This window comes from Brachyistius frenatus, unplaced genomic scaffold (genome assembly GCF_029030835.1).
Source record: "Brachyistius frenatus isolate BFR_SWC_R1_liver_20210118 unplaced genomic scaffold, ASM2903083v1 Contig_26, whole genome shotgun sequence".
NCBI classification, from domain to species: Eukaryota; Metazoa; Chordata; class Actinopteri; family Embiotocidae; genus Brachyistius; species Brachyistius frenatus.
Genome location: NW_027210625.1, coordinates 2,575,035 through 2,601,425, shown reverse-complemented (window position 1 = coordinate 2,601,425; position 26,391 = coordinate 2,575,035). Strand labels below are relative to the sequence as shown.

General features: G+C 40.9%; 3 protein-coding genes across 5 annotated transcripts in view; 2 read left to right on the top strand and 1 right to left on the bottom strand.

The window, feature by feature from the left end:
* Window positions 1-26,391, top strand: part of LOC138620752 (collagen alpha-1(VIII) chain-like) — a 97,078-nt gene that overhangs the window by 684 nt on the left and 70,003 nt on the right. The window lies entirely within an intron of this gene.
* The window catches only part of LOC138620750 (epithelial cell-transforming sequence 2 oncogene-like), a 46,886-nt gene that overhangs the window by 7,897 nt on the left and 12,598 nt on the right, over window positions 1-26,391 (top strand).
* Window positions 164-26,391, bottom strand: part of filip1l (filamin A interacting protein 1-like) — a 60,514-nt gene continuing 34,286 nt past the window's right edge. For 2 of the 3 annotated variants that reach the window (XM_069698211.1, XM_069698212.1), the window contains exons 5-6: window positions 6,220-9,055; window positions 164-1,062 (exon numbers count right to left, since the gene is read on the bottom strand). In XM_069698211.1, coding sequence (XP_069554312.1) covers window positions 850-1,062; window positions 6,220-9,055 — 3,049 coding nt within the window. In that variant the 3' untranslated portion in view covers window positions 164-849. Of the gene's footprint in view, window positions 1,063-6,219; window positions 9,056-14,101; window positions 14,205-26,391 lie in introns of those variants that run through there. The other variant, XM_069698213.1, reaches the window with a different exon arrangement.

Below are 26,391 nucleotides of genomic sequence, written 5' to 3'. Positions count from 1 at the left end.
ACACAGCAGACCCAGTTCTCCTTGGTACGCTTGCCCACAGTTTATCAAGGTATTTAGCAGGTGGGTTGTTGTTGTCTTTTTCTTTATAAAATCACAGCATCAGGAACAAAACTCTTCAGTTATCATTAGTTTGTTCAATTGAAATCAAGAAACTTTTCTCTAGTTCAAGGTATAAAAAGTCTTTATTGTTAACCAAAAATACCACAAATGTCAAGTTTTTCGAGATGATCACTATGAATGAGCTACATTACAACACATTAGTTATACACTTATGTACATTATTGCCACTTAAAAAAAAAAAAATCCACGTGTTTCATCCCCAGAAATGGATAAATGGTTCTTTCATCATCTGTTTCTCACAACAGATAAAGATTAATACAAATACTCACAATACAAAGAAACAATTTAACAACATGTCAATTTAACACACTTATTGTTCTAATGTTATGCTTCATTTATTTTAATCTAGTGACAAATCTGTGACAGTCAATAATTTATTTTCATTCAATGAATTATTAAATGAAACTACATTTGAGCTACTTTCTAAAAATGTTTCTATACAGTGTGTAGACACTGATCAGAGTACCGACACAATAAACAGTTGGGTTTTGCAGTTTTCAGAGCACCACAGATGAAGATTCAGTGTCAGGTCTTTTCTTAAAGAGAAAAGATGGACTGTGACAATTTAAATTAGGTATTTTTCCCAAATACTGAGAAAATGTCTTGTATTAGAATTTTGTTTTAATTTTGTTTAGTATCTGAAGCAACTATGAGGATAGTTTTAGCCATAACCTGACAATCTGCTTCAAAACATTAAAAACAAACAAACAAAAAAAAACCTCAGTGATATCAGAGTCTCCGGTTCATTAGATTTGGGTTGTTGTTGTTGGGTGATGCGAACGTGTGTGTTGGCTTCTCATTCCCATGAGTCAGATGTGGCGGCTGACTCTTGCTCTGCAGTCCCAGGTTTGCTGCTGCGCTGTTTGTCCCTTTCTGGGAGCTGTATCCCTTCGGTTTGGGGATCCTGGTAGGTCCTGGGCGTCGCAATGCTTCGAGAGGTATCTTTGGAGAAACAAGGACAGATGATGAAGTAAAGTCTGACAGGGAGTGGTAATTCTGAAGTTTTAAAGACTGTAATGTGATTTACAGCAAAGAAAATGCGGAAGCAGTGGGGATGTACAGTATATAGCAGAGGGTTACATGTGAGAGATCTGTTGCAGTACTGATAAGGACCACTAGATGATATCAAATCACATTTTATGGAGAGTAAATTAACACAAGACATGGGCATGACTGCTGAACTTTTACTCTTTGCCTGCAGTGTGAATAAAACAATTTAACTAGACATGAGACAGTACAATTTGTAGTTATGTAAATATATTATAATATTTAAATTTCAGTGTTCCCATTGAAAAAGAGCCTTTTATTATAACCACTATGTTAATGCATGGCATCCTTTCACCTACATTTCACATTCCTACTTGTTTAGTGTATAATGATATAAATTATTTCTTTTGTTCGTACATCAGTGATTTTTCTGAAGAAAAATTCAAATAAGATGAAACTTGTTAACCTCCAACAATTAACTGAATAATCAAATTCATTTTAGAATAATTGGATCATTAATGAAAGTCTTTGAGTTGCAGCCCTTCAAATGTGTTTGTATCAATGCTTTTTTGATGGTTCACCTCCTGCACTGTGTAGCAAACTCCTGGGTGAGGATGAAAACGTTTTTTTGTATTGCTGTCCCTAATACAGTCCCAGATCATCAGAATATTAACATCAGTGTGAGTGTGTTGCTTAGGAAACCGGTGTTTAACTGTTTTTGCGGCCTCTTCAAACAAGAAAAGAAAATCTCGTGGGAAACTTCCCATTTCTCATTTTTTCTCAAACAACTTACTGCTCCACTTACTGTGCAATCACTTTTTAATCATGGTGTTTACATGCGCAGCAACATGCCAGGATGCTGAGGTACATCACTTGTGGATCAGTCTTCGTACAGTAGAAACCGTATCCTGTTTACAGTAACTCTGATAAGATGTTTCCACAGTTATGAGGAACATTAGCCACAGTTAACATTCAGAGCCATATACACTCCTCGATCAATTGCAGTACACTTTATTTATGTCTTGCTAAATCATGACAAGGACACCTTGATTTGATTAAACAGCTTGTCCGTGAACTGATATGAGTGATTATCAAAGTGCGCTCTGTGTGTGACGAATCCTGCTGTCATCTGCTGCAGTTCTGTGCTTCATTTTAAACTCGTAGTTTGTCTTCCCTAGAGACTTAATTATCCACCAGGATATTTTTTTTTCAAGGCTATCAAAGAATGTAATTAGCATATCATTTTGTTTTCAATCACATTATCACAGCTCTGTTCTTCCTTCTCCTCAGCACTTAGTTTTGCAGAAGGTAAATGCGTTCTGTAAAATGTGCCAAAAACATGCCCTCCTTCACCACCTTAAATAACCCGTACAAATTAATATCAGTGCAACGTTTTAGATATATTTCCTGTCTGTTTGCAATAAAGACTTATTTCACAGTTAATTAGACTCAGATATGACAAGTTAAACTTTCTCTTTAACAGATTAAGTCATTGATCTGGTCCAGATTTGTGCAGCTGAGTGAAACTGCAACGTTTCAGTGTTTCCACGAGTTTCATCATCACTGAAATGATTCCCCAGCAAACCTCTGAACACCAAACTCCTCTCCGAGAAAAGCACTTGCATATGGTCATGTGTACTTTGGGCTTTATAGAATTAACAAAAATCTGCAGTGAACTGTATCCTTATATATTCATACGAGGTATACATTTCAGAAAAGGTTGGGCCTGTGCTTCGACAGAGCTAATGGGCCAGAAAATCTGAACGGACTCCACGTCCACCACTCCTCCTTTTACATGGAAAGAGGCCTTAATGTTGCGGCTTTGTTCTCTCCTGTATCAGCAGTGCAGCAGGAGTTCAGCTGAGTACTTCCTCTGCCCCACACTCTGCAACACCGGCACAGCTGTTTCCGTGGTAACCAAACACAAGGTTTGTTTTGGTGCTTGTCTTGCGGTGGGAGCGAGGGCTGCTTTAACAGCGTCGGTGCTCTCACACTCGCACAGCACGGAGCCTTTTGTTTAGACAGAGCCACTCGTATCACTTTTTATTGGTTTTATGGAGCCTGTTGGTGAAGGTGAGCGAATTCCTCTGCAGTTATTAGCATCATGGACTAAAACGAGGAAATCCGCTCTCGCCTGCAATGTGATGCACAACTTTTTTCTCAGGCCTGACAGAGGGATGATTAGACTTTCCTGCCTGCAGTAGCTGATTGTTTAAAATTACGTTAGGATGTTTGGTGCATTTTGATGTTTTATTTCACCCCCGATAATGCTGCTGTTAATCAGCGGTAATATTGGGAGTTAAGTGTGATTACAGCGTCATTCTCAGCCAACAGGAGTGAGTTTCACTGCAGGCTTTTAAGAGAAATAACCTCTGGCTTGCAGCGCGTCACATGATACTCATTTGATCAATCTGGCAGGGATACCGTGCGCAGATCTGTCCTCCTTGGCTGCACAGTTTATGAATCAGATAAATCTAAAGTGAGTCACGGGGTAATTGAGGTCGCAGACAGTAATCCCAGCTGTTGGATGCTTTCTCAAGTAGTGGTCTAATGAATAGCATCTTGTTTAGCCCCTGCATCATTTCATCGCAGCCAGACAGCTTTGGATCTGGTTTCCACAGCTGCGCTCGTTCTCACTCATTCGATTTAATGCTTGATTTAATCATCTCCTCGTTGTCACACTGGCTTTGTGTGTGTGTGTGTGTGTGTGTGTGTGTGTGTGTGTGTGTGTGTGTGTGTGTGTGTGTGTGTGTGTGTGTGTGTGTGTGTGTGTGTGTGTGTGTGTGTGTGTGTGTGTGTTTTTGGTTTGCCACTTTGCTGCAACAGTTGTCTTCCTCCATCTAAATCACACTGGGTAAAGTATTGCTTTGCATCTCTGTCCACACAACAATACCCGTCTGTTTGCAAGTCATTTTAAAGTGTATTATTGCACCTTTTTCATGCTCCTGTTGATTTCTATTTATTTTTTGGAAAGTTTAAGAGCTTTAAGGAGAACAACGTCTTAAACCCCAAATTATAAATGACATTTCTGACAACATGTCTCTGAACAGTTCTCCCCAAATGTGTCTGCTGCTTCTTCTTCACTTTGCTGTAAAGGTACACACATAATCCCCAGATATGCTGCAAACAGTGTGTATCTACTAGCTCTCCATTCATTCTTTGATCAAATGCAGAGAGTATTTATGATTCTTTGTGTACTTGTTGTACTAAAGAACATATCACTCCTTTTAGTTACTTAAATTTATACTGACTTAGAGTCCTACTTTTATAGAGAGATAGGAAATCCCACTGTAAGAAAAGGCCTTTTAAATGTCTATTTCCTCTGTCCCCTGTGACTTTCTTTTGCATCTTTATATTGAGACATGACATTGATTAGTGTGTCGTAACAGATAGAATCATCCCACATCCTCTCCTCCAGTCCCAGATGCTTTCATTCTCCATCCCTTCATCTTCTCGTTCTGATCTTTGGCACAGATTCAATTGAAATGAATCGCACGTATGTGGTAACTTTTCCACTGACAGCACATAAAACCCCATTTAGAAGAATGCATATACATGGCAGAGCATTTGTAAGTTGTGCAGATGACTCATTTTCAAATGAACATGAATCATGGGAGACGGCAAAATATAACAGACGTTTTGGGTTACTGTGCCTTGAACAACAAGCTGAACGAACACTGAGGTTAAACTATCAACAAATACATTAGTGTTTCTGAGACCCAAACGTTGTATCAGGTTTTCTGAAGGGGCTTTTTGATGTTTACTGTATGTTTCCTGGGTTGCACTAAAGGGCAGTTTTTCCTCTTGATTTACGGCGCTGAAAGAAGAGATTGGCTTTGTCATGCTGTGCCGATTCCATGTGGATCAATGCATCTTGAGGGTGAACTGAAAGTATGGCCCTAATAACAATATTGTATCGTGCTGCTAATTTAAAAGTTCAATGAGGACCGGACAGACACTAGTTTGTCTATTAGTGAGACCAAGGGTTAAATAGTTTTTTAGAAAAGATTAGTTGAGTTTAAAATCTTGTGACACCATTCATGGACATTTTCGTGGTCCATTGAATAGCTTCAGTAATAAATTTATGTCCACTGGAGAAGAATAAATTCTACAAAATATGGCATTTTCACCTCCACGAGCAGCGTTATGGCACACCACTCGAAGGTTTAAAGGTTTAAAGCAGAGTTTCCATTGTGTCATTTAAGAGAGCTCCAAGTTCCCATCACACTGGTTTTCATTCTCGGTCACTGGGTTTCTGTGCTCTGGATGCAGGAAGAAACTATGACATCAGCCTATGATTTTAACTTGAGCAAGCAGACACGTGAGAATCTGTGAGTCTGTCTTCTGGTCAAATAGCAGCACAAAGGTTTTTCAGACAACTCGTCCACTTGGGTATGATTTAATTAGGTCTAACAAAGAGGTGACAGTCTTATGTTCACATCTGAGGAAATGTAATCTTTTGACTGTACACTGTGTAACATAAACACATTGGATTGAAATATTGGTGTTAAAACGTTACTGTGCATGCACCAAAAACTCATCCAACAGGGGATTTCAATCTATTGGCATTTTCCTCTGATTATTTTCAATTTTACACATTCAAAACATGCTGGATTTAGTGAATAAATGAAGTTGGCAAGCATGGATGACAAACTAAAAACGTAACACTTCTTTTTGCACACTTTAATTCTCAGAAAATCAAACAACTTAATCATAATGCAGTATGTGGAATATGAAATATAAAACTGGTATGATACATCAGGGTGAATAGTCTGACTACATGGCAGATGTGCCATTGAGTACAATACAGTAAGTGCACATAAATTAAAACCTGGTGTTATGTCAGATTCAATTTCAAATGCTTTCAAATCTTTTTTTTTTTTTTTTTTTTTCATGCAGGCAAACAGTTGTTTGAACTTTATCACACAGAACTGAGCAAACCAACCAAAATAAAGAGTAAAACATTCAACCATGTAAATGAAGAAACACAGACATGTATTAGGGTATAGGCTTTGGATGTAAGGGACTAATGGATTTTATGGGCAGGGTTCAGTAACAAAGGATGGGATGGAGGGTTTTGGGGTTATCAGGTCAATCGTAGGCATTACTTACTGTAATTTGTGATGGCCTTTGGATTGGGGTGGAGGTGGGCTTAATCATGATGCTACTTGTGATTTTGCTGTTGCCTTTGGCAGCAGGAGTGCTGCAATTTGCAAGCACCTGAGTCCTTTGCTCCTGGAGTCCAGGCGAGTGGCACGGAGTCAGCGTCTGTGTCGGGGTGCTGATGCTCTGAATGAACGGGCTCCCTAAGTGAATGTGGATTTTGTTATCCTCCGTGGTGATGACGTTGGGTCCCGAGCTGTTGGACCTCTGGACCTGCCAGCTGCTCTGCCTCTCCGGGGTCACGCGGAAGACGGCATGCCCTCCGACAACCTCCACTGGCTCCGTGGAGAGGGAGCGGTCCGGGGTGCCTGTCGTCACTGATACAATTTGTATTGGTGACATGGCTCTGTCTGGTGTTACAGAGCCACAAGAGTCTGGGGTCATTGCTCTGGAGTATGTAGCCATGGCGAAAGGTGATAGGGCTCTATCTGGTGAACATGGCTCATCGGACATGGGGGGACACTTTGATTTTGTTGTTGGGGAAATGGATTTTGCATTTGGGGATATGGAGGCGTTCTGGATGATGGTGATTCTTTGTTTGGGTGGACCTCCACTTGTGGGTATGACGGCAGTGCTAGTGAATGACTGGGTGTTTTCTGTGGTCGGACTGGTGATCTCAAGCGTTGCGGTGTTGTGTCCGTGGTCAGGAGTCACTTTAATGTGCAGAGGTTGCCCAGGACTGTGGGTCAACACCACGTCTCCAGGCTGGACATGGTTGCCATTCTGCCGTGGCTGCATTTTGCCGTTCACTTGATGGGGGGCGTCTTTGCTTTTAAGGAACGGGCCTCGCGCTCTTCTCATGTTGTTGTTTAGATTATTTACATTATTGATGAGGGATGGGCTGCACTTGGTGAGCTGAAGCTCGTTGCTGTAATTTGCATTGTCTTCAGGTTCGTTCTCGTCGTACAGCTTCCCGTTCACCACGGCTCGCTCCAGTGGTGCCATTGTCTGGCAGTTTGGAGACATGAGGTCAAGTGGCTCCGTCTGGACTTCCTTGGTGGAAACATGCAGGTCTGAAAAGCGCCTTCCGTTCATGCCCGGGCGAAGAGTTTTGCTAAATCGTCTGTATCTTTCAAGCTCTCGAGTGAGCGTCTCCATTTCTCTGGCGAGTTCTTTGTTCCTGACCTCCTGCTGGGTCAGTTTTCTCTGCAGTGTGGAGTGGTCAGTTTTCATGCGACAAATTGACTCCTCTGTTCCCATGTACTCGTGAATCTTCTCCTTCAGAGCTGCTACCTCTCTGGTCAAGTGACTGGACTTGGCCTCCTCCTCCTTCAGGCGCTTATAAAGAACATGTTCTTGGTTGCACTCTTTCTTCTCAGCCAATTGGTACTTAGAAAGCTCTTGTCTGGATATTTCCAGCTCCTCCATCAACACTTTAGCTTTTTCTTGTTCATTGGTGTATCTTTTCTCCAGTGATTCAAACTCCTCTGTTTTTAATGAATCACCTTCCACCACTTTCATGTCCTTTAATTTGCGTCGGAGGCGCTCAACTTCCTGCGTCAAATCCTTTACTTTGTTGTCTTCTTGCTGGAAGCGGTTGGCAATCGGTGTTTTGATGTGTTCCTCTTTTGCTTTGTTTCTCAGATACTCTCTCTCTATTGTTTCGAGGGATTGCAACCTCTTCTTCATCATATTGATCTTAGACTCCAAATCATTGCTCTTCTCCTCCTCAGCTCTCAGCTCGGCCTTCAAGGCGTCCCTTTCCTTTGTAGCGCTGCACATTTTCTCCTCCAGCTCAGCCTTTGATCGCAGCGCTTTCTTGCTCTCCTCAATTAGCTTCTCTGTGACTGACGTAACTTTGTCCTGTTCAGCCTGAAGTTTTCCAGTGCTGTTCTGAACCTTGTTCTCCATTTGCTTTAGCTTCTCTGCCATCGCCTTCCTCTCATCCACCAGCATGACTGTCAGAGTCTTTAACTTGGTGAGATCTTCCTTCAGCATCAACTCTGTCTTTCCCAGTTGGCTCTCAGCAGCCTCCAGTTCTTTGACTCGGACTTTCAGCACTTCCAGTTCACTGGTCAGGACCTTTGACACCGTCCTCTCCTTCTCCAAGTTAGTTTTGAGTGAGCCACATTCTTGCTTGCTCTTGCTGAAAGCATCCTCTAGTTTCTCTAAATCCATAATTCTGTGATTCAGTTTATCAACTTCAGCTTTCAGGCAGCGGCTTTGGGTGGCTTCTTTCTCCAGTTTCTTGTTAAGGTCCCTGCAGTGGTCCTCCATTCGGATCAGCTCTTCATCCTTTCCTTCCATTTCAAGTACCCGTTTCCGCAGCTCTTCAAGCTCCGACATGAGACTCGAGTTTCCGCATTCGCCACGGCTGATTTTGTCTCTCAGCTCCTGTAGTTCCTCCTCAGCTCTGCGCAGGGTCTTGTTGGTCTCCTCAAGCTCATCGAGCTGCCTGCTGAGAGCGGAAAGCTTCTGGCGCAGCTGCCTGTTTTGGGCATCCTCACTCGTCAATTTGGCAGTCATGGCCTCTTGTTCCTGATGGTATCGACCGCCTTGGTCACGCAGCTTAGCCTCCAAGCGAAAGACCTTTTGCTCCTCTTCCTGCAGACGAGCATTAGCTGAGCTCAGCTCCTCCTGGGCTTGTGAAGAACTGGCACTCAGTTCTTGGACCTTCGCTGTCTGTTGATTCAGCTGCTCGGTGAGACGCTGCTGTTCATCCACAACCATCAACGCAAATGACTTGAGTTTGGTCAGCTCCTCCTTCAGACTGGCGACCTTTTTGTTGTTCTCTTCGTCTTTTCGTTCTTGGTAGTCCTTTTCCTGATCAATCAACAGCTTTAACCTGCAAAAACACAAAAACAAGGCAAACAAGATCAAGACATTTGATTCAGAATCGGCTTTTTTGCATGTAGAAAGAGAGCAAAAATAAAACTTTACTGCAGCTGGATTTTCTTTGTTGCACTATATTTATCTCACTTAACATTTTTTGGGATTAATTTTTTAATTCACTTTCCCCTGAATTTTTGAAGCAACACAAATTTAAATCATTGGTAAACCTGAAATGCCAGCCCTCTTTCTTGGCTTGCTGTATATGAAAGGTGCAAAAGAAACTCTACACCCCTACTGTCATTACCCATAGGGTCCACTTCTCCAAGCACTGACACATCATAAACACTGTTATTTTCCCCACATTTCTAAGGAGGACTAAAGTTTTTATGTCATGGAAAATTTAACACATCATAAAAAAAGCATTACTTTAGGTTCTTAGACTGAAATACCTGTGGTTAATTTTTTTTTTTTGCTCCCTTGTTGCCAACTAATCCTCATATGGTTTGGAAACCTGATTTCCTACTGTAAATACCGGCCCTTGAGTTTAACAATCAGTGAAGTTCAGAAAGTTTCCATAGATGGTGTAGAAAGGTGTAAGACCTTCTGTGTCCTCTGTGAAATCAGATAAAAAAAAAACTGACACGCAGCCAAATGTTGATGTTGATGTTAAATTACATATAATAATCAAAATATAAGCATATTTATGACCTGGATTCATCACAAACTCTGTATTCAAGTTGTTACTGTTCTCATAGACTGCAGGAGTGTGCTCTCATAAAGGGAGGTCACAACATTGCACAAGTGCAAGTCAATGAGAGTAGATAAGACATACACACAGAGTTTAAAATCAACCCAAGAAAAGCAAAGATAAGTGTATTAACTTCAGAAAGGATGTTAGCAACATTTCTCTTCCAATCTGGAGCACTTGTGCACATACAACATTTTTTTACTGCCAAAACTGATATACAAACGGAAAAAATCAGGTTCAGAAAATAACAAGAAATAACAGCGTTGCAGATGTAATACTTATATTTCCACATCTAATTATGTCTTCTACTTTTATATATGGAACCCAAAATACTCCAATGATGTCAACGTATATCGGAGTTGTGCCACCTGACTCAGTTGCAGTGCGTTTTGTGTCAGGACGTCTGGGACATGCGTACATCTCCGGGCCGAAGTACCTACAGCCTCGAGGGAAGGGATGTTATGACTGCCGTGTGTGCAGCTGCCAGGCATTTCCACACAGATGGCCCACTGGCATGGAACAATCCTTTAATTAAGGGGTTCCTCTACTACCAGCCCTCCTCCCCCTTACCAAAGCCACCACCACCTACCCTCCCAGTTTTTTTTTGTTTTTTTTTCTTATACATTTAAAGGAATTCCCCCTGCTTCCAAAGGCAATTACAGTCCCACAGAGTTTACACAGAAATCCCCCCACACACACAAACGCACACTCTCAGAGATCACTAATTCCACATGTATACTTGGGTTGTGGGCCATGATGTAAGTGTGGTGCAGAAGGGTGGGTCACTTCTCAGCAGTAGAGTGGATGTCATTTCTTTCTTCAGTAGCTGCCGATGGGTGGGTGAGGGTTCGGGGGACACATGTAATTCAGTCCATGTGTTGTAATTAGGCCAAACAGCGCTCCATAAAATATTATACGGATATGCATAATAATTTTGAATTTATTATCAGTGTGGTTTGAGTGGATGTTGGATTTTTTTTTTGCAGCCACATTTCAAGAAGCTGTAAATGTTGTAAGAACTTTTGCCATTGTTTGACTCTTGATGGAAAATCAAGAAGTAAATTTGCCCAGGTATTTTGAAGAACTTTCACTTTATTTGTTCCACTTTATACTCCACTGTATTTTGGATGCAAATATTGTCATTTTCCCTCCTCTACATTTATTCAAAAGCTTACTTTTTACGTTTCAGATTCAGTCTATCAATACAATTAAAATCCACGAATAGATTATGATGTATTATTATAAATACGGCTACCCTCCAGCAGATAAAGAAGTTCAAAGTAGTCTCATTGTCGCTCACCACAACCTTAAAATGCTGCCTACACATTCATGCATCAGTAACTGTAAGAGTAACAGATACTGAAAGTCTTTTTCACTTTTTTGTATATTTTAATGCTAATCCTGCTGTACTTTTTATTTAAGTTAATATTTTTAATGAATGACTTTTATGTAACAGTATTTTTACACTTTGGTAGAGCTTCTTTTATTGTGGCTGCTGTTCCAGCAGTTTAAGCCTCTGTAAACCAAACCTTAATCCCTCCAAAAAACTGTTAAGACCCCTTTTTATTCTAAAGTCTATGACTCTTCCAGGTGCTCAGTTTTTTTTTTTTTTTTTTTTTTTCTGTCTGTTGACTTAGTTTGCCTTTGTTATATGCTGGCTGTTAGAGAAGCTAGTAAAAAAAAAAAAAAAACAAGGGCACCAGAGCGTGTCATGACAGAAAGTATACATGTCCGATTGAGAAAGATGCATGTGTTGAAAAATGACATTTTCTTTGAGTGGCTTGTGTATGTACAAATACAAGGTTGCTAAGCGAAACTTGTTGAAAACAAGCAGACATCTCTCCTGCGAACTCGCCTGTAATCACTATTTACTCAATCTCTTATCTCGGTCCTGCTGTTTTTCGAGTGATGTCATCAGCCAAAATAGAAAATACACTTTCTTCCTGAGGAGGACTGGAAACTCTGCCTATCTCTGGTTTTTAAAACGCTTCGAAGTCCAGTATACTGCATGCGAGACCACTTTGCCTTAATTAAAGCAGTTCCTTAGAGAAGAAACTGCTCGCCTCACACCAGTGAAATCACTTCTATCCCTCAGAGGGATTATATTACTCTTTTCCCGATGGAGAAGGACATTTTGAGATTATTTTATCCTGGACATTTTCTCATCGAGGACACACACATAGATCAGTGTATTTGGCCAGCAGAGCCACATCTGAGACTATTTTTGTTGTTTGTTATAATTTCAAGCAGGCTTGTACATCTGCATCTTATAAAGTTGGGGCAACAACACACGCAGTGACCTTTTGGTGAAAATATATTATCCTGCAGCTGACCCTCAGCTAATGTTGGAGACCAACCACACTTTAACGAGTGGTAGTAGCTCAGCTGACCGCCTTTCACCATCTAATATAAGTCAGTAGAAGCAGTTCCAATGTGCATTCTGGGAATACATAAATAATACAGCTGATCTATACAGCATCTGTTCACATTTCTAACCCCATCATATTTTATTTCAGCATTGTCAGAAAGCAGCTCTTTCACAGAGATTCCTGCATCTTGAATATTTTGGAGGAATGAATTGTAAAGTGCTGCACATAAAGCTGGTGACATAATAGTTTCATTGCTGTCAATATTACGAGGCATCTTCCCACCCGCCCTGCAGCCTGTACAATCTTTGCAGCAGGCACTGGGTTTCTCCCCAAAACGGATGCATGACCACCACCGTGGATCCTTAAATTGTCATGGAAAAACGGCTTGCCGAGTTAATGGTGGGTCAGGGTGCTAAAATGGATATTTTAACTTTACTGGATTGTTTCTGGCTTCCTTGCAAATATATTTTTGTCTTTCCCTCGAATGCAAGAAAAAACATAAAGCCCATCAAAAAAGAAAAGGAAACATCCAGTTGGGAGCAGTCAACCAAACCTATTAGGGAGTCACACCCGCACAGCTTCACCAAGGGCTTCCCTCTCTTTAAGTGACTCCCAAAGCTGGAAACTGTGGCTCAGCCGCTGCTTAAAGCTGTGTTACACGTTCCATATGTCAGGGCTGCTGTGCTGTTTCCTAACCACAAGTGATTAGGTCATGTATGTACAGACCGATATATCCTGTGCACACATGACCAGCCCCGCTGGATTGTGGAGTCGAATGCCCTCTTGTGTGGCACAGTTTGAAGGGAGGACGCTGATTGATGCAGTGCATGGACTGTATTTTAAGTCCACGCAGGCTAAGTGATATGCCCCGAGAGTGCAATCAAAATGTGTGAAATATGTAGCTGTGATATTTATTAACTTCCTGCTTGTGGTAATGTGGTTAATGGCATGGTTTGTCAGCAAAAGAGACCGAGATGTCACTAAAACAGTTTTCTTTTTGATTTGGTGATCAATTAGATTACATGCTCAAACTGCTGAATACACATTATAGAAATTGTGCCACCTAAAAACACCCCATTAAGTGTTTAAGCACCACAAATAATTATTTAATTCCCTAAAAATAGTTGCCGTTTTATTCAATTACGTTTTTGAGGTGACTCCTGATATAAATCTGTCTATCTATATTGATCACAACAACCACGGTCCAAACAGAAAGAAAAGGGGCTAAATTCATCTTTTTCCTTCTCTTGACAAATTTATTCCTGCATAATTAATGTTTACTATATTATGTAAAAGAAAGTTGCCATTTTTTTCCACAAATATGTCACCTTGACAAACTCCTGAACAAAAACTTGACATGGTCCCTACATGTGGGACATGCTGAACAGCTCTTTCCTCAAATTTTATTTCTTTAGATTTGAGCCTCATCACAGTCTAAATAGTTAATATCGTTAGATCATTTTGTAACGGTAGACCAGAGTCAGACTCCTCACCATGTTAGATTAGCTGCTACTTTTATTCATGCTCAATTAATTATTATTTGTACCACAATTTCCTCATGAATGTGTAACATTTTGCTAAATTTGACAATAAACTGTCTATAAACTTTCCCAAAACAGTGTGTGTATAATTACACAGCAAAATTTGTAATTTTAACTTCCAAAAAAAGTTTTTGACTTTTGCCGACATTTGGTCGACATTTGTTTGAAAGATGTAATCCTCGTATGATTCAGCCGTCACTAACGGTAACTCCACTAAACATAGCAACTCTAAAGCAAAAAAGAAAACTCTTAAAAATACACAGAATGAAACTTACTATTCGAAAGTACACAAGAATCCCAGCATGAAATGATGCTGCCATAAACATCTGCATGTCTGACGCTAATCAAGAGATTAACAACTGTTTAAAAAGTTTAAAAAGTCTTGTGTTCAGTGTTCCTACCTGTGTCAAAGGCTCTCCCAGCTCTACAGCCTTAAGCTCATTATGTTGCCGTACATGCACCCGATGCTCAACTCTTCCTCTCTCTGTGTCTCACTCCCTTAGTAATGTGGGCATTCCTGCAGTTAGACCAAACAATAAGGGATGTGCTCCCTGCCTATGGACCATTACATCATCAACATGCCCTTATATGGAGCTTTGCATTGCAGAGGCTCGCAAGAAGGGGGTGTGCTTGCTCGTATGTGTGACTGTGTGGTGTGTTCATGGCTGAGCGTTTGAGCGAGTCTGCTGAAGTAACTGTTTAACTAAAAGGTTGTGGCAGAGACGAGGGAAAGGTTTTTTTCTTGACGTATGTAAAGTGTGAAATATCTGCCTGGTCTGTCAGTGCTGCAGAGGCAGCGCAGTAGTTGAGGAGAGACGAGGAGTTTGAGTTACAGTATTTCCTTCTGGCTCTTGTCAACCTCAGTCATTTATTCAGCCGAGGAGGGAGGGAAAAAAATAATCAAAGTTAATCAGAAATTATTGGATGAGGATTTATAATTGAGACCAGTGGTGACGAACAAGACAGGAGATGTCACGCATATCTTTCAAATGTAAAATGTATATCACAACCCCGGCCTAAGAGACCCTGATCCTGATCCAGACATTTTGACAGTTTCACTGAAAAGCTTTGTTAGTGTTGCATATTAAAATCGTGTGTACTGTTTGCCGCTCGCTACCAGTCTGCGGTAGCAGTGACTGTTCATTCTCAGGGAGGAATGCTAGCACAGCTAACAACCTATTTTATGGAAAATCAAAGTCAAAAGTCTTCAGCTTCGGACATGTTAGAAATGAAAACATTATAAACACCACAGCTTCTGTGTAAGCGGTGTTTTTGTGCACACAGTGGCAGATTAATTTGAACAAATGTGTTAAATTATGTCAGCTAGATCCTTATTAAGCAAAAGTTTCAGTACAAAAGTATTATTTGCAAGTATCGAAAGTAAAAGTACACATCAGTCAAAATGTAACAGGCTACTGATAGGACAGCATCCATGATCGTTTTTATTATTTTTAGGGTTTTTGGCAAATACACGTATGTAATTTCTTGCCGAGAGTTAGATAAGACTTATACTGTTGTACCTGTTAATCGATTATGAAGCAGGAGGCAGCTTAGATTATCTTTGCATAAACACCTGAAATTTAGGGAAACGGTTATCATGGCTCTGTGAAAACAAAAACATCTGTATACCAGCACCTCTTAAGCTCTCTCATCAACACATCTTACCTTATTTGTTAAATCTGCACAAAGAAAGTATAAAAGCATAACTCTGTGGTTCTACTTTTGCACATAGCCAGGCTTCTCCTCTTCATCACGCAGCTAACACTGTGAGAATATCTGACATGAGTGTTGGTAGCTCAACGTCTTATTGCCTGTGGGCGTAAAAGTGGCTTTCAGCTCATGGTTCCACAAAAAAAACAATGGATTTTCATGCTGCAGTCTAATCACAGTTTAAACCAGCACACACTGCTCTTTATCAGTGGCACATTGTTCATATCACAATGCCACAGTCTTTACTTTCTTTATCAGATTGCTCTTACCTAACTATACAAATTTTCAGCGTGTAGCTGGTGACTAAATCCATTCTTGAGAAGCTGTAATGTCTCCTGTTGTCATTTGAGGGGAGCAGATTTTATGGCGGTTTCTCAGGGAGGTTATTGCTCAGCTGTCAGTGTCTATTGTTCTGAGAAAAATGTGTCCTGTTTATCCACACAATGGGCCCGGTGACACCGCATGGTGCAGAAACATATGGGCAAGTGACACTTCCTGACAAACACGGTGCGAGAAAACAGCAGGAGCTCATGTTGGTGTAAAGGTGACAATGCATGACCTATGGTACGACAGCAAATTAGGCATATATACATAACGTCTTGTAAAAACACAGAGTATATTCTGTCAGTGTACGCTCCAGGCTGCATGTTATAAGTGATTCCAGCAGTGTGAGGGAATAACAAGGGCAAGAGTCTTCCTGTCTCCTTCCCACTAAATAAAATATGTCATGGCTTCACAATGGCTGAGGTCACTGTTGCTAAATGTTATGAGCTTTGCCAGCCATTCTCAGGGAAACAGATTTATTGATTTAAAGCAACACGAGGGCAAGATTTTGATGTAAAACTATAACCAGCATACGTGTTTGGAGGACTCAGCGACGTAGCTTAAACAACCTTTCAATCAACGCACGTCATCCAGCGGGGCTTTGTGACCCTTCCTGTCAGCTGAACATTGCGTGGCACAACTACAAGTCCCTGACTGCCTCCTGTGTATCATCTTTAATGTCTGGCTTTAAAGGATGTAATTACACATCAGGCTTACAATGATGATCGGAAACCAGGCTGGTATCTTCAAACTGAGTCAGCAAGGAACCATCTTCACCAACTTCTAGTCAGCCTCTTTTCCAAAAATGTAAAACAGTCACCTTCCAACTTGTTCCAGCAGTGTATTCCAAGCAAAATTTCATTTAGTGTGTTCTTGACTGTCTGATACACCAGATGCCAGCGTACACACCGACTTCAAGTCTGTTCATTAAGCAGCGTTCGTGAGTCGCAGTGGGAGCCAGACACGACTCGCAAATTCCTAAAAGGAAGTAAACTGAAAACATGTGGCCCGACGACTTGTGTAAAAAAAATTGCAATTAATCACAGTGTTTTCAACCAATTGGAGGAGACTGTTTGTTGGAGGACAATGAATGAGGCTGTGTGAAGAAGTTTGGATAGCCAGTCTGTGCACACAGTGCTGATAGAAGCCAAAGATAGCATTTATTTTTGGTCCGGAACTTCCCCATACTGCTTGTGCAAGCACTCAAAATTAGATTTTCTGAGTCTTAAACTGGTTATTTATTACTGAAAACAGAGGGATGGGGTGGACCTTTCTTTAAACACAGCATGGTAATTGTCACATGTGCTGCTGACAGCCAAAGGCCAGGAGATCAGAGGCTGGATGACTTGGGAGTAGAAGCAGAATGACTGCAAAGAGGTCTCGACTCTAATTTTACTCCTAAAAACTAATTCCTGTGTCCACTTCACATTATGACAACTTGATTGCTAGAAGAGATGTTTTTCCTGAAGCACTTTAACTTCTTGATAGCTCCATTTTAATACTTTTCCATAAGGACATGAGAATTGGGGCAGTGTAGTGCACAGTTGGGTAAAGCGGGATTGTTTTCTCGACAATTACTAATCCAGTCGTTCACAATCTGTCGCCTCAGTGTCACAGAGTCCAACAACTGTCCACCGAGCTCCACCTCTAAACTATGATGTATTTTAGTTTTGTGTTCTTTCACATTTCTTTGCAATAAACTGTTTGTTCTGCGAACAAACAATTCGGTCATTCAAAATTAGATTCTATTTCTGGTTCCGGACGTATTTTGAGCCCCTAAGTGCTGTACACATGAAACAGATGTCGGGGATCAAACACAAGAGCAGGCCGCACAAACATGTTTGCTGCGACAAGCCTCTGCCAAATGACAAATGGTGTGGAGATGAAGCTGTATTATGCAACCTCTACGGAATGATTATAGCACTGACAATAGTCAGAAGAATGTAGAGGTTTGGGATTTGGTTTGGATGAGCAATGTGTGCTTTTCGCGGCGGCAGCTCTTCCGGCATTTCAACATGTTCTTCAGAGCTACGACTCATGGAAATTTCAAGCCTGTACGAATGACAAACATGAGCTACTTGGAGGGATGGATGTATTTATCTCAGGCTATATTGTCCTCATAACAGGAATGGTGTAATTTTACTGTTTACCTGACATTTGTTGAGACAGAGATGAAAAATTAAACTCTATTTTGGAAGTTCTGAAGTGGAAATTGTGCATCTACAAGTTTCCATTTACAGAGTTTACTCACATTTTTAGTTGACCTCAAACAATCTGAGTGGAAACACCAGAAAGTCAAAAATGTTGCAGCAATGAACATTTGCGAAGGTGGAAACGGTTTGGTACATAAATCGCATGTAATAAAATCCAAATTGGACAATATGGGTTGGAAATGTGCATTATTGAGCTTTTTTTTTGCTGATTTTCTTTAAGTTTGATTAAGATATGAGCCACGTTTTGTTGTTGGAAACTTTACTTGTTATTTCAAACCGGACTTCCTGGAGAGTATTTCATCTTCTCACTGAATCACTACATTGAATCTGAACACATGCGTCACCTTCAAAGACTTGGCTCTACTTTTATGCTCATGTTCTTACAAAGTCCACAACCAAACATAAGGATCAGTACTGCTGTCATAGGAGCACATTACAGCCTTGTGAATGTGAGCAGGGAAAGACAGGCGTGTTAGAGTTTGTAAGTGTGTGTGTGTGTGTGTGTGTGTGTGTGTGTGTGTATGCGCAGGCTGGTACCTGATAGGAGGCATGAATCTGATAAACCATTAATGACCCAACCAGATGGAAACATGAGATATCGCAGTCATTTTTTTCTGGCTGTGTGAGAGCTCCAGGAGTGAATGCATGTCTGTCTGTGACACACATTTGCCCTTTTGTTTCGTGCCCTGTAGCAATGTGTGCGAGTCAATTATCTGATCAACCGTCTGCATGCAGCAGTACCAGACAAAGTCAGAGGCACACAGTCACCCTCTCCACTGAGAGACGAGTTTGTGTTCGGTGTGATTTCTGCTGCACATTAGACAGGCCGCGTCTCTGCAGCCATCACGGATGAGGCCTGGTCTTGCCCCGTGCGCTCAGTGCTGTCTGACACACACATGCTTGTGTGATACACACAGCCCAGGGGCTGATTACCTGACATACATGCATGACATCATCGGCTTGTAATCAAATCCATATGTCTGCTTCCCTCCTCCTATTCACGGAGTTTATCTTTCGCTGGATTACTTTCTCTCTTTTTGTCCACACAAATTTTTTTTTTTTCTGTGTTTCTATTTTTTTTTTTAATCTCCTGTCCCTCTCTCGCGTCGTTCTCTCTTCTTCACAGTTTCTCTCCATCTTTGTCCACCACCTCGTTGTTTTTCTCCACCCGTCTCTTGTTTCTGATCTCAGCCTGGGCCTCAGCATGGGCTCCACTGTTAAAATGGAACGTGATTTTGATTGTCGGGATAAAAAAAAATCTCACGTGGACGTTTGCTGGCCTTTTATGGCCAACATTGGGATTTTACAGCCGTTCTCTGGCTGAAGACCTTTTGTTCGGTGTTATGATGACATGATATAGAGTCCAAAAAGTTGTAATTGCATGTTAGAGGTGGGCTTGACTCCTCTGTTTTGTGTTCTCCCTCATTAACCTGTGTTCGCTCTGTTCTTTATTGGACTGTCTTTATGATTTCATCACTTTTTCATGCTGTTTTTACATTTTTCAACATAATATCTTCAGTTGTTTGCTCTCTGTCTGTGGCTGGCACACAGTGAAGACTTTGTTGCGCTTGGTTTATGTATACTTGTTTTTTTTATGTCTTTTTCTCTATTGGAGAGTGACAGGGGTGAACAACCTTGACCTGTCACCTCTACTTTCCCTCCGGGAGGTTTGTAGCACGAAAGGCATGTTGACTACTTTAAAGGCTTATTTTGCTTCTCCAGATACTTTTCACTCAGAGTTGTCCACCTCAGTTTGTTACTGAGACTTTCAGTCTTTCACTGACCGTTCCCTTACATTAACATGGAAAAAAACAAAACACGTATTTTTGGTCACATTTAGCAGAGCAGTTGGTTACATTTATCCATGCAATTTTTGAATGAAGAAAGACACAAACATATGTTTTTCCTGTTGAGTCGGACTCTCTGTACTTGCCTTTGCGACTCACGTTTACTGTTACATAACTAATATTTCACCTTCTCATATACCCTCAACAAACCCATAGAGTGCTTCAGTTTTTTGGCTGATAGCTTCATATTTATTTTCCTTTCTTATTTGTGTTCTGTTCTGTTTGAGCAAAAGAGTTTGTTTTTAGAAAAATCACATTACATATACAAATGATCTAATTTCTCCACTTTCTAGTGCAATAAACACGACTTTTAACAGCAACTTTCGTTCTCTCTAAAGAATGAGTACAACCGTATTCTGTTGCCATTTCGATCTACATCGGTTGAATAACTGAGACAAAGCACTTCTGGGTGGTGAAAGTGCAGCACAGCCAATTTTTCTTTGTTCTCAAAAGAGCAATATTTTGTTTTTCTTTCCCAGCTCCAGTGATAGGAACAAATAGTTCCCTATAGCCAAGTGCATAACGATGGAAACACGTCATCCCACCATTGAGTGATATAAGATTGTGGGTAGGAATCAATCATGCAGCCTCAGATTGAAGGGCTGTGCCAGGCAGAGAGGCTGTAATTTACAGACTAACAACAGCTATTGCCGAACAAAGGATCACACTTGTAGTGAGAAATTAAGAGAGGTGTGTACAAGTGTTTGTGTGTGAGCGCAGTCGACCGGGCAGGCGTGTGTCTGCTGCCCTCAATTGGTACAGCTGATAATCATTACCCCTGGAACACTTTGGACTTTGATGTAAACGGCAAACGCCAAAGGAGGATGTTGTGATGGTTGTTTGCACAGACGTGGTGGATTTCAGAGCCCCGGGTCCAAACATCAACCACCAGCCATTACGTGTACACAGCGGCAAGAACCCGGTACCAGCTGGTTTTTACATAACGGATCTTAGACTGCAGTCACAAACGTTGTTTCTCAGGTTGGTGGAAGGCGCAGCTTGTGTTATGTCGAAGATTCCCCGTTACTGACAATGTGCTAAAAATCAGCCGCACACACATCTGCAATGACCAAACCTAAACAGTGGAACATAGATCTTGTAACCTGGCAGCAAATTCACAGGAAGAAGGGACACACTTGCACACATGAATCTGTCCAGCTGTCAGCTGAGCAGGGTGGATCTGCTTCCAGACACTCTTTGATGGCTTCCTGATGGATTAACGTTGACCTCAAATAGTCCTTATAGGCTTAGAGTCACTCTCTGATCAGATTCCAAGGAGGTGAGCGTACTCGTAAAGGCTGAAATACTCCCTGATTTGTCCTACCTGTGTGCTTGTGCGTCTACCTGTTAATCTGATCACTTGTGCCATAAAAGTTGGCTCATAAACTTACAACTGTTTTTTCAGAGTGATTAATAAGTAGGAGGAAGTCTGACGAACAGTGCAACCACTACCTGGGTAATCTCCTAATGTTTGCCTTCCCAGGGGGCACATCAGATCCCAGCCTCACCTCTTTCCTAATCAGCCTGCCCCTAAACAAAGGTTGTATTTACGCAGTTAAAGATAACTGTGTTTAAGAGTGAGCATATCTAAATACTGGTTTAATCTGGAGAAATTACAACGTGACCACCAGCCAGAGGAGACTTTGAAGGACACGCATGCAGTATTTTATTTGAAGGTTATTCCATCTGAATTCAGTACACTTGAAGTAAACTACAGCTTGTTTTCTCTGAGTGAATATAAGCATAGTTTTCTGTAGAACCACCTACTCTTTCTCACAGTTGAGGACAAACAAACGTCTGTTGACGTTGAGGCCTACAGCAGAGGAAACTCTTAAGTCTGCCATCAGTGCTTCGGAGCCAACTCCTACTTAGATACTCATTTACTCATTCTCTGACTGACAAACACTGTCCAGCATCTTTAAACACAAGAAGTGGGTTTCCTAATCTGCTCGTCCTTCCACAACTGCATCAATGGAAAAAAAAAAAATGTAGTCATCTGAGAATTATGCTCCGCTGATACAGGTGTCATCATTGCTATTTCAAACACTGGCCAAAACAAGTGGACAGATCCAAAGAGGAGAGTGTAGATGACCTGCAAAGCAACAAGGGAACATTTGTACCTAACAGATATGAGAACACTTTTGGCATTTAGGTACATAGTTAGGCTCATTGTCTATGTGTCTGTGTCTGTATGTATATGTCAGGTGTTTAGCCAGCGCAAATAAGTCATCCTTCTAGCTTTTGAGTTGTCACATAATATTGATTCTTAATACTGTTTGTTTTTTACAACAAGAGTGGATTTAGTTGTGTTATTATGTCCCATTTTCTGATTCCAATGTCTTTTTAGGGCTGCATTTACTGTTTTGGCCTGTACACCAGTTGAATTTGATCATAAGTTGAGCATAAAGTCGAAGCTCGCTGCTATAGTTAGTTTTAAATTAGATTCGCTCGAACTGGATCTCTAACTTTACCAAGTCGCCCACGATCAGAAATTCCTGCACAGAGTGGCGTTTTAGTGTCTCCTTCAGATAAGTTTCAGACAATGTTTGTTTCCTCATTATTAATTCAACAATCATTTATCCATAGGTTTTGCAGTGTGGATCTGAACAGAAGTTTATGTAACAAGTGGTGCCAGTGGCAGTTCCTAATGTTAATCAAGCATTTATCAGTAAAAACGGAGAGTAATGTCGTCCACGAACGGCAATTATATCTGAATTCTACAATAAAAATAATTTATTTTTACGCTATAACTTTTAAACGTTATAATAATGTACATACAGCCTGCTGCTCTCTATGTTATCCGAATAGTTAAAGTTGCTCATCCTGTTTAGTTGATGGGCCACGTGCTAAAGTTCATCTCGTTTGTCTCTCTCCGCTCTAATTTCTATTCCTGACACCTCCATCTTCCTTTCACCGCTGTGTCTCTGCAGTATCTCTGTAGACAACACACCCCTGACTGAATCCCCCAGATGTCCTCACTCGTCATTTATCCGAACCCTTTCATAAGACTTTGGCTCTGTTCACTTCCAAAGTAGGAGCAAGACCTCAGATGACACACATCATTTTTCAGAAATAATAGCTCACATGTGAGGGGATTAGAGTGATTTGAAATAAACGACGTGTCATCTGTTACATTTACTGAGCAAATGTCATCAGATTACAACAAATAAAGATGTACTGTAGGTTCACATGATATATTATAATGTATATCAATATAATGAAGAAAATTCAACAAAACATGTAAACATCCTTCCATCTTTAATGTGTACAGATTGTAGGTTAATTTAAGTCAGTCTCACATTAAGTGCTGCTGCCTATAATACAGCCCAACAGCTGAAAATAGTCCCCAGCAAATGCACCATTTCACATTTTTCCTTTAAAAACTACAATATCCGCCTGTTAATGAAAGTCTGTTTGTCATCCACTTTTAAACATCTATCTTCAGTGAAGTGCTCCTTGTTTCCCTTGTTTTAAGGCATGGTGAACTGAGGATGAGTTAAGTAAAAGTTGCGCTTCCTTCACAATCATTCCTGAGTCCAGCATCATTGACAACAGTACTACTGATGTCAAAATATGGACTTTCCTGTATTGTGACACTTCAGAAACCACCACCTCTTACAACAACTTCCTGTACATGTTTTTTTGGAAGCTGTTCCCCTCTCTCTTTCCTCTCCGGTCTTCTTCTGTCTCTCCTCCTTTCCTTTCCTCCTGCTGTCCACTCAGCATTTCCATCACAACCAGGCAGCTGCTCGCCCTGGATCCTCCCACTCACTGCTCATCTCCTTGTGTGCAGGAGGAATGCAAATGATAGTCATCGGGGATGTGGGGTGTGACACTAGAATTTGCTTTAGTGAGGCATTGCTGTGAAGGACTGTGTGTGTGTGTGTGTGTGTGTGTGTGTGTGTGTGTGTGTGTGTGTGTGTGTGTGTGTGTGTGTGTGTGTGTGTGTGTGTGTGTGTGTGTGTGTGTGTGTGTGATTGTGTGGGCCATTGTGTGCGCTCGGGTGACATCACTCCCCTCCCAGAGTGATCAGAGGGGATGAGACCTTGGCTGGGTGGTGTTTGGGGTCCTGGACATGACTTCTTTCTATTGTCTGCTTACATCCTGTTTGGGATTTCAGTATCCAAATTACTTGGCAACTTGCCTGAAATAGTCTATGAATTAAAGTGAAGAGAGGCAGAGTGAGCCTGCCACGTCATCGCTTCAGTTTCTCATGGATTGCTGTATGTCATCCCCACATCTGTATTTGTTGTTTCAACATTTTTAATCCCTTTATAGATCAGTTTTTCTTGGCAGTGCGTTGTCTTTTGTCTCGTGTGTTATTTAGAGACTGCACAAATGGTTATCGCTGGGGAATGCATTTTATTTAATTTACGTGTTGACTGATGCACACAGCTTGACAAATCCCTCGTAGAATCAATGAAGTCTTGAGTTTAACATTATGCAGTGATTACAAACACACATTCCTTATTATGACGCAATTAAAGAATTACTTTCTAGCTATCTTATGGCCTGTTTTTTGTATTTAACTGATAGTAAATGTCAGTAGTAACTATACTCTTCCACTCAAGAATTTGGTGTTAATTACAGTCATAAAATAAAGTTACCTACATTTAAAAAAGATGATGTGACATCATAGCAGCAACAGGAACGTGCTATTTGTTTTGATGGGAAGTTTCAGAATATGAATTTATTGATGCTAAATTTATCATTGGTGTTTGTTTTGGCATTCGTGTTTTCTGAGGAGTGTTTTTGTTTAAGATAGCAGTGACTGTGACTAAGAACTGTCGGTGGGTTTTTTGTGAACCATCGTAGTTTGTTGAGAGCTGTAGAGTTTGACATTGTGTCTCTTTCTCCATCTGCCATGTTGCCATGAGAAATCACCAAACAGAGGCTTGGCACTTAAATTGTTTTGATTAATTTATTTACACTTTGCAATATTGGAAATATAAGATCTGCTGTTGGAGAATTTTACTCTACAACACTGTTCCCAAAGTGATTAAATATAAAATATTGGAAAAAATGTCAAATGCTTCTGCTACACATCAGTTTGTTGGCGCAGCGTTGCATGGGGAGGAAATCCATCTGAATCTCTGTGTACTGAAGCCAGTAAACTGGTCACTTTTTATCCTTGAAATTGGTTTAAACGGGTCAGATTTTCACACTTTTGAAGTACGAGTTTATGCCCTGACCGTCCATAAAGCCTGAAACCTCTAAGGGAGGGGAGCTGTGGTGCAGCACGGCCTCGCTGTTTTCAGGCCTGTAGGCTGCATTCAGATCCCCGTGGCAGAAAACACTTATAATGTTGATGAAGTGCTCCAGTGGGATACCTTAGTGCATGTCGAGGGGCTGCCTGAAAGGCTTGGATCAGCAGCGTTATTAATGAACAGCCTGAATGTTGGATTGGAGCCATTCTTTCGGGGTGATGTCACCGTCTGGATAGACACGACTAGTCTCACCTCAGTGACTGAACACAACAGATGGTTCACATCTGGAGGGAATCCAGGGAGGCATTTTAGCACTGAGGGTTATGAGGTTTAGCTCTGTCCACTAACTTGCAGTGATGATGAGGATTAATGGTGATTTTAGTTTCTTTAAGTGCAATTAGCTCTGGCAGTGTGCCGAGTCTTGAGAGGTTTTACAAAATATTTACAAAATGTAAAAACATCTGTTGCCATGGTTTCATGGATCTTTTACATTCACTATGTTTTTGTTCTTCTATTTAATTTTCTGCCATGAAGACCAGGTTTTACATATCTCTTTAGAGCCTACCCAAACTTGTACAGCCTTCAATGGATGCCTGTACAACATGTAAAAAAAATGTGGTCTTCTTATCTGATCAAACGTTTTGCAAATGTTAATTCAGTTTAATTATCTAAAAGTTTGACATGCAAATCTGGCAAGTCTTTCTTTCATTGTCATTTATACAGGGCAGGACTGTAATAGCTCTTTGCATGACATCATTTCTGCAGCACTCTGCTTTGTAGCATTATACTGTACATGTATGTACATGCACACCAGGCCAGTCGCTCATACAAAAGCAGTGTTGTACTGTCAGTCACTCACCAGCTCCCAAGGGGGCTTAAGCTTCTAAAGATTTCACAAAAGGAATCTTAAGAGCCCTTTTTGAACCTTCCCATCACATGTATATGCCACATGCACCCTGTGCTTCTTAGTTAGGTGAACCAAATGAAACAAACATTTGTTTTGGGGAACATATTTGTGTTTAGGCTCAAAGCAAATGCCAAATGAGTTTTTAATCTGATGCTAAAAATGTATTTAATTAAAAGCCTCTCAAGCAAGAGAAAGGCCTCCACTTAAAATGCAATATTAAAGTTTGGATGCAGTGCAGTCGCACTGAAACTACGCCAGGGCCGAACAGAGCAAAAGAATAGCTGGGAAATCAGATTTTTATGTTATTTTGGGTTGAGCATAAAACTGGCTGTAATATACGGCTTCTCGAAATGTGAGCTCATAATTTTCTTTGTTTGACAAAAAAAGAAAAAGAAAGAGAGAGAGCCTTTGGAATGAGCTCATGCTATACTTACATTAAATTAGAGAGATCCAGGCATAGCATTTATTCTCTCTTGTGTTTGC